This window comes from Piliocolobus tephrosceles, chromosome 9 (genome assembly GCF_002776525.5).
Source record: "Piliocolobus tephrosceles isolate RC106 chromosome 9, ASM277652v3, whole genome shotgun sequence".
NCBI lineage: Eukaryota > Metazoa > Chordata > Mammalia > Primates > Cercopithecidae > Piliocolobus > Piliocolobus tephrosceles.
This window is the reverse complement of record NC_045442.1, coordinates 42,178,449-42,192,283: the sequence shown is the minus strand read 5'-3', so window position 1 is coordinate 42,192,283 and position 13,835 is coordinate 42,178,449. Positions and strand designations below refer to the sequence as shown.

The 13,835-nt window shown below is 34.2% G+C and overlaps 1 protein-coding gene across 1 annotated transcript in view; it reads left to right on the top strand.

The window, feature by feature from the left end:
• Window positions 1–11,840, top strand: part of HECTD2 (HECT domain E3 ubiquitin protein ligase 2) — a 90,778-nt gene extending 78,938 nt beyond the window's left edge. The window contains exons 16-21 of the mRNA XM_023226326.2: window positions 1,644–1,718; window positions 2,390–2,477; window positions 2,562–2,668; window positions 4,005–4,120; window positions 4,702–4,845; window positions 9,283–11,840. Of these exons, the coding sequence (XP_023082094.1) occupies window positions 1,644–1,718; window positions 2,390–2,477; window positions 2,562–2,668; window positions 4,005–4,120; window positions 4,702–4,845; window positions 9,283–9,403 (651 nt within the window). The 3' untranslated portion in view covers window positions 9,404–11,840. The remainder of the gene's footprint in view (window positions 1–1,643; window positions 1,719–2,389; window positions 2,478–2,561; window positions 2,669–4,004; window positions 4,121–4,701; window positions 4,846–9,282) is intronic.
• Window positions 11,841–13,835: the final 1,995 nt, after the last annotated feature.

The following is a 13,835-nucleotide window of genomic DNA, read 5'->3' as shown; positions in this document are numbered from 1 at the left end:
TCTTACTTTTAAATATGGTTTCCTTCAACCTTTATAACTCATGTCCTTTTTTCAACTAGCTTTTTCTTTCCTTAGAGAGACATGTCACCCACTTTGCAGTGCTCCTGAGCTTTTACAACATAGAGAGGCAGTAATTCAAATCCAGGCTCTGCCACTTACTACTAGCTCTGTGAATTTGGATAAGTTATTTAACCTTTCAGTTTAGTTTCTTTACGTGAACAATGGGATCGTTTTTATTAATAATTTTTAAATGATGACAATTATATCAAATCTATGCCAGCCTAGATTTGTATGAAAATTTGTGGTTTTAAAGGAGTAGAAAATGTATTATGTAAAATACAGAAAATCATTCTAATCATGCTTTATTTACCTTTTTCTAATAATTTAAAATAAAACTTTAATTTTTTCATAAAAATTATATTGAAAATTTTGAAATATTGGGTCAGTTTTTCTATTTTTAAATATTTATGGATAACTTCAGTTGTAATATAATGTAAGAAAATCTTTCTTTTTTTTTTGAGACAAGAGTCTCACTCTGTCACCCAGGCTGGAGTGCAGTGGCTCCACCGTGGCTCATTGCAACCTCTGCCTCCTGGGTTCAAGCGATTCCCATGCCTCAGCCTCCAGAGTATCTGGGATTTTAGGCATGCACCAATGCACCACTATGCCCGGCTAATTTTTTTTTTCTTTCTTTTTTTTTTTTTTTTTTTAAGCAGAGACGGGGTTTTGCCATGTTGGCCAGGCTGGTCTTGAACTCATGGCCTCAAGTGATCCGCCTACCTCAGCCTCCCAAAGTGCTGGGATTACAGGCATGAGCCACTGCACCCAGCCAGAAAATGTTCCTTTCCCCCCCACCCCCCACCAAGACAGAGTCTTGCTCTGTTGTCCAGGTTGGAGTGCAGTGGAACAATCTCGGCTCACTGCAACCTCCGCCTCCCAGGTCCAAGCAATTCTCTTGCCTCAGTCTCCCAAGTAGCTGGGATTACAGGTGCAAGCCACCACACGTGGCTTTTTTTTTTTTTTTTTGTCTTTTTAGTAGAGACAGGGTTTCACCATGTTGGCCAGGCTGGTCTTGAACTTCTGACCTTGTCATCTGCCCACATAGGCATCCCAAAGTGCCGGGATTACAGGCATGAGCCACTGCGCCCGGCCAACCAGAAAATGTTTCGTTCAGTGTACTTAACTTTTTCTTGGGAGGGGATGGCACTGTACATGCATGAACTGTATATTCATTCATGCACATGAATGAATTGTATGTTTTATGTTTAAAATATGAATCCTAAAACATTAGCAGATTTTCATAGGAATATAAATTGAAAGTGAGAAATACTGCAAATTCATAAACAGTAATGTAGCAGATAGCAGTGAATTATGACGGACACTACATTAGAGGTATGCTTAGCTTGCTGCTTAAGAATAGACCCGAGTTATGCCCCTGTAGTTTGAACTGGATAGTTTCCCCATCTATGACCTATAATGATTGGCTTCTGGATGGTAGAAATCATTAAGCATTTTGTGCCCTGGAAAATACATGTCAAATATGATCTTTATATATACATATGCATGAGCTATAGGAAAGCCACTTAATTATCCTAGTTAATGCTATTTGATTGAAAAAGTCATTAACAGATTTCTTTTTATAGGAGTTGGCCCATGGATTAAGTGAACTCTTATCACACGAAGGCAATGTTGAAGAAGATTTCTATTCAACATTTCAGGTACTATTAAGGGCAAATAGTTATCTGTTAATCATATATTTCATATATGAACAGCATAATTTGTTATTAAATACCCACTGTTAGAAAAGATGAACAAGGATTAACCAATACATACAATCCTCTATCTTAAAGGACCTTAACCTGATAAAGTAGACATGTGTAGATGAGCAGTCAAAGTGCTTAATTCACTAAGGGTTCAGGATACTCTCTAGGCAATTACATATCCCCTTGAGTTGGTTACTTTCTCAGAGCTTTTTAGTTTCTAAAAATAAGCCTATCCTGTAACTTCAACATTAGAAGTTAGGAGTAGAAACTAATGAGTCAGACCAAAACTCTCTCATTTCCACTCCTTTTACAATATTTGAGAAATGGAAATTACAGTGATCTGCGGAGCTCCAGGGACCCGTGTATTATCTAGATGGCCACACAGTTTTGTGGACTTCATTAAAGTATTTAACTGTATTAGGCAGGGTTAAGGCACTATTTTTTAACCCCATAATTCTTTTATGATCCCTTGTTCTTAATACAAATATTACAAGCGCTTAGCCTTTTATAGTTTATGTGTTTAGAAGGAAGGGGGAAAAACTTTCTTTTTAAATTTTACAAACCTGTTCACCAAAGTATGTTATTATATCAACCATATTAATACGTGTGATGGTATCTCCCGTCAGGTTTTTCAAGAAGAATTTGGAATAATCAAGTCCTATAATTTAAAGCCCGGTGGTGATAAAATTTCAGTTACCAATCAAAATAGGAAAGGTAAGTTAATACCATTTTTAATTAAAATGAATTAATATTTGCCATTTACTTTTATGATTTAAGAGATGTAAAATTGCTTTTCAGAATATGTACAGCTTTATACTGACTTCCTTCTGAACAAATCCATCTATAAGCAGTTTGCTTCATTTTATTATGGATTTCATAGTGTGTGTGCTTCAAATGCCCTAATGGTGAGTTTACAACTTTAAATCAAGCTTTCAGTAAGGTTTTGTAATACTATCATGTTAACAAATAATAAATATTTTAGTAGATAAGCTTTTAAAGTAGAAAATATTTTCTACTTTTTAAAAGTAGAACTAAAAACAAAAATAATTCTCTCATTTCAGCCTTCATTCTTTAGAGGGGAAAAACACCCCAGTCAGTTCATTTTCTCTCCCCTGGTACTAAGTCTTTTAGAACTTTACAAGCTTTCTCCAAGTAGAGTGGATGAAGGGATCCATGGACTCAGGATCTTAATACTGAAGGCAGTTAACATGTAGCTCCAGGGCAAAAGCTACAACTTCTTAATGATTAAGGAACATATGTATAGCTGCTTCCTGCTACCTCAGGGCTCTCTGAGCAACTCTGCGTTGCCTTTTACCCTTAGCAAGTAGTTTACCTCCAGAGTTATGGTGGACTCAGTTTGGTCTGACTTGTCTTAGCCATGTGAATATGGGTCAGCTACTATTTAGAATACCATGTGAGAAGTATCATAGGATACCTTTCAGTTACCCCAGCTACCCAGCGCACACTTCAACATGCCATTTGTATCTCCCTTAGTTTTCTTATGAGGGATTGGAGTAAGGTCTTTCATTTGAATTATTTTTCATGGGAGAGAGAAACAGACTATAGAAGTTGTTTTGGGGCAAAAGCAAGTGGCTTACATTATTGCCAGCTGGTTTTAGAGAAACCTTTGTAATATGTTTGTTGTCAAAAATACCTTTGAAAGAGAAACACTTTATTGAGCTCTAGTTAAGTTTTGTTTATGACACTCTGGTAATTGTGGGAGTGGACAGAGGGAAAATAAGAATTAATTAGCGTGGCATGGTCTCTATTTTTAGAACTTTAATCTCTATAGATGGTAGACTAGCCCACCTGAAAGTTGAAAAAAACGAGTTTTTTTCATAAGACAGACTATAACCAAGTACGCAAACTCTACAGTGCACACAGGAGGTGTTATGGGATATTGGAAGGAGATATTAGGATATGGGATATTAGGTGGATCAGTAGATGTTGAAGCTTCATGCTGGGTTTTGGAGAAGAGTAATTTGGATTTGTGCAAAGTCATTTGCTTGTTTTTCTGGCAAACTGCTAATTACTGTTTTACAAGATCTATAAACTTCAGAAGCAAAAAATATCTTGCTTCGGTAGGAAAAATATACCCAGAGAAGATTTTTCTTCAACAAAAATGGTTTGATTTACTATGAGAAATCATGACTTTTGTGATTTGATCCAGTGAAAATAGTTCCAATTTCATTTAAAACCATCCCTCTTTAATTATTGTTTTTGATAAATAATTATTGGCAGCTGCTTCGTCCAGAAGAGGTTGAAATTTTGGTCTGTGGAAGTCCTGACCTGGATATGCATGCTCTGCAGAGAAGTACTCAGTATGATGGCTATGCAAAGACGGACTTAACTATAAAGTGAGCTCTTGATACTTCTGATAGTGGGGATGTGGAGAGGGAACAGCAGACAGTGTGATTCATTTATTTGCATAACTTACAATCAATAAGTTATGTGAATCAACTTAAGTTAGTCCAAATATTAGAGAGCCCACAGTCTTATTTTATCTCTGGAAAGTCTATGAGAATTTTAATATGAAATCACTCCCTTTGGGAGAAAATTCTATAAACAAGTTTCTACAAAAGTGTAGAGATTTTACTTTTAAAAAAATGACTTTGCTCTTAGAATTTCATGGATGCTATCCTTATAAATAACAGTTTAATAGCACTATGTTGAAAAATAAGATTTGAAAGTTATACAGGAGAAAAATGGTTCCTGTACTATCCACTGCTGAACTTACATACTTTTATAAAAATACTATTTTATAATGTTAGTCAAAAGTCTAATACATATATAGAAGCTCACCATTCCTTAATTTCACAGAAATTCAGGATATTATATATTCTTAAGGAAAGCCCTTTCCTTAGAGCTTTGTTTATATTACTTTATTATAGGATTTTTGTCAAGACATTTGATGTTAATTTCCTTTGGTATTCTCTAGATACTTTTGGGATGTCGTGCTTGGATTTCCTCTTGATCTTCAAAAGAAGTTGCTACATTTTACTACAGGGAGTGACAGAGTACCTGTAGGAGGAATGGCTGATTTGAACTTTAAAATCTCAAAGAATGAAACTTCTACTAACTGGTACATTTCTGGATCTAATTTTATTTTAAATCTAAAGGTTACTGCTAATACTGCTAATAATAATACATTTGGAATCAGGAGATTTACTCCGTTTGAAGTTATTTTCATAGAAAAATCTTCATGGCCTTGAAGAGATTTTGATTAAAAGTTCTCTTACTAGTTTTTGAGACATACTAACTAGTAATTCATTTCTAACAACTTTTTACTTTTCTAGGTGATAAAAGTGCTTTGTAGTCTCTTTTAGAACCTTGTTACTTTGTAGTAGTATATTGTCTAATGTTCATTTTTATTTAAATGTGAAATGTGTTTTTTATTTTTAGGAAAATCACTAAGTTGGGATATCTGGTTTGTGTAGTGTTCTTTCTTTTCTAGGGGGTTGGAGGATACTATAAGTAGTACCAGAAGTACCTCTAATACTAATCCTCTTCTTTTTCTTAATCTCATGCTTTTTGTATATGAAGTGATGGTGATGATGGATTTAAATTATTTTTTAGCAGTGTTAAGGCATTAATGCTTATCAACTTACTCCTTTTCCCAAATAACTTATAATTTCTAAAGCTAACTTGAATAGACATACTTTGATTATAATCATTTCTTTCTCCTGCCCCATACATTGAACATTCCCTGAGTGCTCTTAGTTCTTCCTTTCATTTTAAAGCTGGAATCTGTTCTTTGCCTTTCCACTGGCCCCACCCTGGTAAAGTTACTTTTGATCTCATTACTAGCTTATTTTATCCTATTAAACTCATGTGCTTTAACACTATTTAGATCATGATATTTCCCTGGGAAATAACTTTGTTGCCCATTTAAGTTCTAGAATCTAGAGACTGTAAAATAAAGCTCTAGTCTTCTACCCAGGCTACCTACCAGTTTTCATTTCTTCCCATGCTTTAGTCAACAGCCTGTTTTGCTGATTCGTTAGATACGTTTTATGCCTTTCTCCATGCTTTCAGGTTGTTCCCTTTACATGTGACATGTGCCAGCTTCAACTATTAAAGACACAGTTTAATGTTGACTTCCTCTGTAAAGCCAAAAGTCATTATGTATTCAGTGAGTTTCTCAAATATCTTGTAGAAGTTATGTGCTAGTTATCATATTGCACTTCATATCTGAGTCATTTTGTTCTTCAAGGCAAAGGTTGTGCCTTATACATATTTGTATTCTCCACATAGTCACACATGGCAAGTGCCCAATGGCTATTTCTTGAATAGTATTTATGTCATCATCAAGATCATATTTAAAATACAAAATAAATATTTACATATATAATTAAGAAATTTCTAAACAAAATTTACAATTAAAGTCCTAAAATGAAAAAATTTAAGAGAAATTTTTTAGATTATAGATTTATTTGCTTAACAGAAGTTAATTTTTCAGAATATTTTATATTAAAATCATTTCCAATTTTAAAAGAGTAATCTGAGCAATCTGTTTTAATACAAAGGTGACATTACTTGTAAACTTTCCCAATAATTATTATTATTTCAAGAATATGTGAGCTAACATGGCTTCAGCACGAATCTAGAACAACTCTAGTTTCCCAGTGTAATCTCACATGTATTAAATAAAGCTGACTATCAAAGACATACAACATTTCAATTTGACACAATAATGATATGCCTCAAAAGACAAGGACAACACTTCAGCTGAAAGAGGAGTTTCCATTCATCTTATAAGGTCCACCACTGAAGATTCACTAGATTTTTGTTAAATAAGAATAGTAATTCCATTAAAAAGTGGGCAAAGGACATGAACGGACACTTTTCAAAGGAAGACAACATGCAGCCAATAAGCATATGAAAACATGCTCAACATTACTAATCATAAGACAAATGCAAATCAAAACCACAATGAGATACCATCTCACAGCGGTCAGAATGGCTATTGTTATATTAAAAAGTCAAAAAATAGTAGATGCTGACAAGGTTGCAGAGAAAAGGGAATGCTTATACACTGCTGGTGGGAATGTAAATTATTTTAGACATTGTGGAAAGCAGTTTGGAGGTTTCTTAAATAACTTAGAACTATCATTCAACCCAGCAATGCCATTATTGGGTATGTGCCCAAAGGAATATCAATTATTCTGTCATAAAGACACATGCATGCATATGTTCATTGTTCGTTGCAGCACTATTCACAATAGCAAAGACTGGATAAAGAAAATGTGGTGCATATGTACCATGGAATACTATGCAGCCATTAAAAAAAAACAAAACAAAAAAAAAAAAGATCATGTCCTTTGCAGCAACATGGATGAAACTAGAGGCTCCATCCTAGGCAAACTAACACAGGAACTGAAAACCAGTGCCTCTTAGAATATAAAGTCCATGGAGTAAATAATCTTCAGTCATTAATTGTATTCTGAATGCTTTTTTCCCCTAAAAGGGCATGAACCTTTGGCAATATTTTGTGGTTATCCTGATTATTTAGTACAGAGTGTAATGTAGAATGGCCAAGATTGCAAAGCAAATTTCAAATTACATCCTTTCCCATCTCTGGTTGTCCTTAAGCAGCTTCCTTTGCAAATCACCCAAAGAGTCAGGCTTAAAAGATATACATAATTTGATCGTGCACCTTATCAAATACATGTTATTGAAGCCCCTGATGGATTAAGAAAATCCTGGACACATTTTTTCTTCAATGAACATTTTCATAAGATATTCTTCCACTAGAATCTTGACATTGTTTTCTTTCAGTTTTAAGAGACCTTGTATCTAGGTAGATGAGTATTAAATAAACTTGGAAAGCTCAGCCTTAACAGAATGAAGAGAAAACCAATGTTTTAAATAACTCGCGAAATGTTATTGAATGGATGCATGAGACACTGGCATAAAAATAAGTTGTTGTGTAGCTTAGGACCTTGTAAAACAGCAGAGCACTTTAGAAAAAATTATATTAAAAAACTGAGTTGGCATTTTCATTTTTTTCTTTGCTTTGTTATTTGATGATATTTTTAATTCATACAAATGTATGTCTGATGCATAAAAAATTGAGAATGTTAAATCTTACATATTAACAACACTGGTGTTTTAAGTCAGACTGATCTGGGTTTGAATAGTGGGCCTACATCTTTACCAGCTCTGTATCCCTGAACAGGTTACTCGTATATTTACATGGCTATTTTTCCTCACCAGTAAAATGAGAACCACTTTTAGGTTGCTTTGAGGCTGAAATTAAAGGAAACAATGCATGTAAATGCACTCAGCACAGTGATTATCATAGACCAAACACTGAGTAAATGCTGATTCTAATAGTTTTAAGCCTTTTAATACAAGGGGCTCTCAAAATTTAGTTTTAAATCTTACAAACTTCTTTAAAAATATTTTCCTTTTCTGTAGTGTATTCACATTTTTATTCACGGATTTCTCTGACAGCTGTTCTGATGTTGTGAAGTTCATAAAGACTGAAGGAAAGAGTCTTAAGATAGCTATAAGAATCCTAAATGATGATAACAACATTATCAGATAGTGGGTTGGGGAGATGACCAAAAGGATTCAGAAGATAATTTTTACATGTGCATCAAGGGGCATCTAGTGTCCTCAAAGTGCTCTTTTTTAAATTACTTTTTAATACTAAAAACCAGAATATATATCATTCATTATATTATCTACTCCTCGGCTGCCAGATATTTTGTGTATATCACTCTTTTAATCTTTTTAACCATCAGTCCTCAACCTTTTTGGCATCAGGGGTTGGTGTTGTGGAAGACAGTTTTCCCACAGAACCAGGGAGGAGTGGGGAGAGTGGGAGGTGATGGTGGCTTTGGTTGAAACTGTTCCACCTCGGGTCATCAGGCATTAGATTCTCATAAGGAGCATGCAACCTAGATTCCTTGCATGTGCAGTTCACAATAGGGTTCTTGCTCCTATGATAATCTAATACTGCCACTGATCTGACAGGAGGCAGAGCTCAGGCAGTAATGCTTGCCTGCCACTCACTTCCTGCTGTGAGGCCCAGTTCCTAACAGGCCACGGACAACCATACCCATCTGTTGCCCTGGGGTTGGGAACTCCTGGTTATTAAACAACCTGATTAGGTTATTAAATGGCCTAATTGGATGGTTTACCCTATCATGTTAATGAGGAAACTGATTTGGAGATATTATGCGACTCAAACAAGACCCTACAGCTAGTGAGTGGGGAAAGCAGAATTCAAATTCCTATCTGTCTGACTCCAACAAAATGCTTCCTAAATGAGTTTCATGAAAGTGGTAGCATTGGTTGTCTTGTCTGTAACCTAGCCTTAGTGTCTAGAGTGGTGTCTGATATATATAATGAGGTACTCAGTAAATATCTGTTCAGTGAAGGAATGGATGAGTCATCTCTTAACAGAGTGAAATAGATTTGAATGTGTGTGTCCTGATATTTTTAGAAGTTGCATAGCAGTCATTTTGTGTGTGTTTTAAGACTTAGTTTTTTTTAAAATTTTTTTCCCTAGGTTACCTGTGGCCCATACCTGCTTCAATCAACTTTGCCTTCCCCCCTACAAAAGCAAAAAAGACCTGAAACAGAAATTGATCATTGGAATTTCAAATTCAGAAGGTTTTGGACTTGAGTAACCTAGAAGACTTGAAATATAATCTTTTATATGTAGCATTCACTTCCCTCTTACTGTGCCTTTAGCCTTTTCATGTTTCTGTCTCAAAACACTTTCACAAAGCTTACCAACTTTAAAATATTAAGTTTTTAAAAAATCAAATATGAAGTATGTTCAGCAAAGGCATAATTTTCTGAAAACACAGAAATTGCTTGAGTGAGGACAAATCCACATGGCAGAGACAGGTATGGTCCAGTTCCTCTTTTTTATAGCACTTTATCATTCTCCACAAGTAGTTTGTCACAGGCATTCCACTGGGAAAACAAAGTACAGTGAAGAATGAATTCATGGTATAATTGAACCCAGTGGCAGATTGTACACTGCTAGCACTGCTAGCACACAGTAGCAAAGCAAACAGCTACATTATCTTTAACATAAGGCATGTAGCCATATTTTCATATAGCGGTATACAACACAGTATCATTGCAAATGCAGTTTACAGGGTTTTTTGATATACTGGCTTGGGACCTTTAAGATTCTTCTCAGCTGTTGCTGAAAAGCATGTAAATAACTACATAATAGCCTGAGAATAATGGGATTTTGATAGTGCCATTTATTGTTAAAGATTTATTTTTACAAAGTAAATTCAGGGTTTTAGATGTGTACACAGCTTTTACAAATCAAAGATGATTGTACAAGAGTATTTTCAGACTAATTGGATTCAAGGTTATATTCTTTTAAGTGTTGTTAGTCTGCATGCACGTTGGCAGTAAACTAGTTTCTTGTGTACTCTGTAATATTTGTATAATGATCATTTCTTCTTAAGGCTCAAGATACTAGAAAAGAAATCAGACCTGAATAATCATTGATGAAGTATGTCAGTTACAAGCACAAAAGAATATAACTGCTTTTATAAATTTTTTGAATGATGTACAAGACTTATATCTACATTTTTTTATCACCAGTTGTACCAAAACACTAATTTTTGAAAAAGGTAGGTTAAGGTATTTGACAAAAGTGAATACAATAATAACATTTGTGTCAAAATGATATAGCTTGATATACAAATAAAATTCAACCTTTTGGCCAAAATGTTTGTTTTTCACTGGATTCTGAATATAGTAAATTCAAAGTACCCTTTTTTTTTAGAGTTTCTAATATAGTAGTATGTAAAAAGAAACCGCATTTTAAGTCAGATGGTAAATGTTTTTTGTTTTTTATTTACAGCAAATGAAGCAGTTTTATTAGCATGTTACAAATATTGCCAAACCAAGACTTCTCTACCATACTTTGACAGCTTTCCTTCAGAAAACTCTGAAGTTATATTTGCAATAATAATGAAACCAGCAGTTAGTACCAGCATATGGTTCATGTGCAAATAATACTTTCCCCAAAATCTTTCTGGGCTAGGCTATTTTCTTGCTATGCTTCCTGCACCCAACCAGCAGAATTCTTCCAGGGTGGAGGAACTAATCAGCTTATTCTCCAACAGTTCTGAAGCCAACCCACAAATCTTTGAGAAAAAGGGGTTACTTTGTTTATTATTCTCTTTGAGACGGAAGTGATTCTGCTTTTCCCTTTGGGTATATTATTTCAAGGGTATTTGTTCTTAAAAATCTTAGAAAGCCTAAGTAAGAGAGTTAAAGGCATCCTGGTTTTGTTTCATTTTGCTCTGTTTTAAATCCATATGCAAATAAAACTGCTTCTCTCTCACACTGCTTGAACTAGAAAATCAGCTTTTTAATGTAGGTTACCACTTATAAGCACAAAAGAAACATGTATAAGAAACCAGATTTAAGCGTTTTAAATAAAATATAAACAGTTTTTACTTGGTAGAGATGACTCATGGAAAAATTGTGTTGGCTTGGTCTGCATGTTTAATGATGTGCTTGTATATCGATTGCTGTGTCACTTTTAAATAAGAAGTCCACACAAGCAAGCCAAATTTTTAAATGACGAAGTCCATAAATAACTAGAGAATTTTTGTTATCTGTTGTTAAGTTGAAATTTATAATCATGTATCACTAAATTGCACATTGCCTTTATTTATTTATGCTCTGTTTTTGGTTTACAGTGTAATAATACCTCATTTAAAAAATAAAAACCACTACTGTTACCTTTTGTTAATTTAAAAAGCTAGAAAACTCATGTAGTTACTTTTTTACATATATAATCTGTTGATGAATTCTTGATTTTTGTATCTGCCACAGTAAATTAAAGCATTACATAGTATTTATCAGTATTTTTTAAATGTCCTGTCCTTTTTTAAAATCTTTGGCTAGTCATATTATTGTCTGTATGATTAGAAGTTTTTATGTCTTTCCTTTTTTGTACAAATCTGTATTGTGTTAATTTCTGGATGTAATTTTTCAAATATTAAAATTATACAGTCAGTCAGGTTTCAGTTTATTTTTTGAACACTGGGCAATTAAAGCCATATGTTTAAAATATTTTATAAATGCAAGCTATTCTTTGCATTATACTGTCTCTTAATCTAGTGCTTAGGAAAATCGCTAACACATAACTTAAAAAAATGTATGTTGTTGACACTAAGTATTACCAACCTCTTTAGCATATTTTCAATGTGAAATGTATATCCAATATTTGAAAGATCCCACAGCTATTCCACCAAATGAATATATAATACCATTGGAGTACACCCAGAAGTGAACCAAGTGTAATAGTATTTCATTGGCCGTAGATAGATAACTTCAGCTCTTAAGTATTCATCTCCAAAACCATTCATTTGGCCTTTTCCCCCTTGTTCACATATTTCATGCTTAAGGAAGGAAGAGTGGAGATTATAAGAATGTAAGAGAGAATGTTATGGGTGATTAATGAAATAATATAGGTAACTGGATGGAAAAAAGACCAGGATGGATTTTCACAGGAGGGTACACAAGATCAATTCACCCAGCTGACCACAAATGCTTTAGTCTAGTGCCTAGGTTTTGGAGCCAGACTGCCTGGGTTCACCATTTACTAGCTGGGCGAGTTAACTTCCTCGTTCCTCAAATGTACAATGGAAATAATTTGTAAAATGGGAATAACCTACCTACCTCGTAGAGTTGTGGGGAAGATTAAATGAATTAATGTGTAAAGCACTTATGCAGTGCCTGGCACATGATAAGCAATAAAAAGTGACGCAAGACAAATTATAGTACTGATGTAGAAACATCTTACAACCTGCTTCTGACGCCTTCTGGAGGCTTTTGACTCAAATGCTGGGTTCAACCACAGATTAAAGAACACAAAGTGCTTTTGAAGCCTTAAAATTGTGTTAGGAGAATCTTTCTTATTCTAGAAACAGTACTTTAGGATTTATCCTTACAGATGTCTCATGATGCAAGGGTTTTAAATACTATTTTATAGCTATGTAACAAGATACAATTTTATGTTTAATGAAATAGTTCAAATAAACAAAAATTTCAGAATTAACATAATGAAATACCATGATCCCACACTCAGACCTAAAAAAAAAAGAATGTGTTAATATTACCAGTGTTTTTTAAAGAATTTTACGAGTGGGATTGAAGCCCCTTTCGTGCCCATCTCTAATCCCACTCTACTCCCTCTCTGTTCTCTATTAACCTGTAGTTCATGTGAATCTTTCCCATGCTGTCTTTACATTTGTATGACATGTGTACCTATGTGTAAACAATATGTAATATTGTTACAGTTGCATACATCCCATGCTATACGTATCTTTCCAAAACTTTTTTTTACTTACTGTCTTTTATAGATTTATTTACATTGCGATATAATGCAGTTTTAACTGCAGAATAGAATCATGAAATGAAAGTACCACTTTGTGGATCCATCCTCCTACACACTAACATTGAGTTGTTTTCCAGTGTGAACCAGGCGCCCTAGACTATAGCCCAGATATAGAATTGCCAGATCACAGGGTGTATATCTCCGGCTTTACCAGATATTGTCCACTTGCTCTCCAGAGTGGTGGTTCCAGCATTAATTTCCATCAGCCTTATAAAGAGTTGTCATTTGTCCACATTCTCCCCAACACTTGGTTTTAGCAGACCTTTCTTGGCTTATCTAACTAGTGTGATTTAATTTATATTTCCATAATTGTTAATGGCATTGAACACCTTTGTGTATATTTACAGGCTATTCAGATTTCTTCTGTGAATGGCCAGTTCAGTATTCTTAGCCTGTTTTTTTTTTTTTTTTTCTATTTTTTTCCTCATTGGTGTTTAGGAGTTTTTTTCCTTATTCTGGATATTGATCCTTTGTTAACAGGAGCTACATTGCTTCAGTTGAATTCCAGATCTGCCAGTGACTAAATGACTTGGAACAAATTACTTCAAATTACTTAATGTTTCTTTGTCTCAGTTTACTCATCTTGAAAATAATGCTTAACTCACAGGGTTGTTAAAGTTTACATACAGGTATATTTGTATATATGTACATATGTGTGTATATGTGTATATTATATA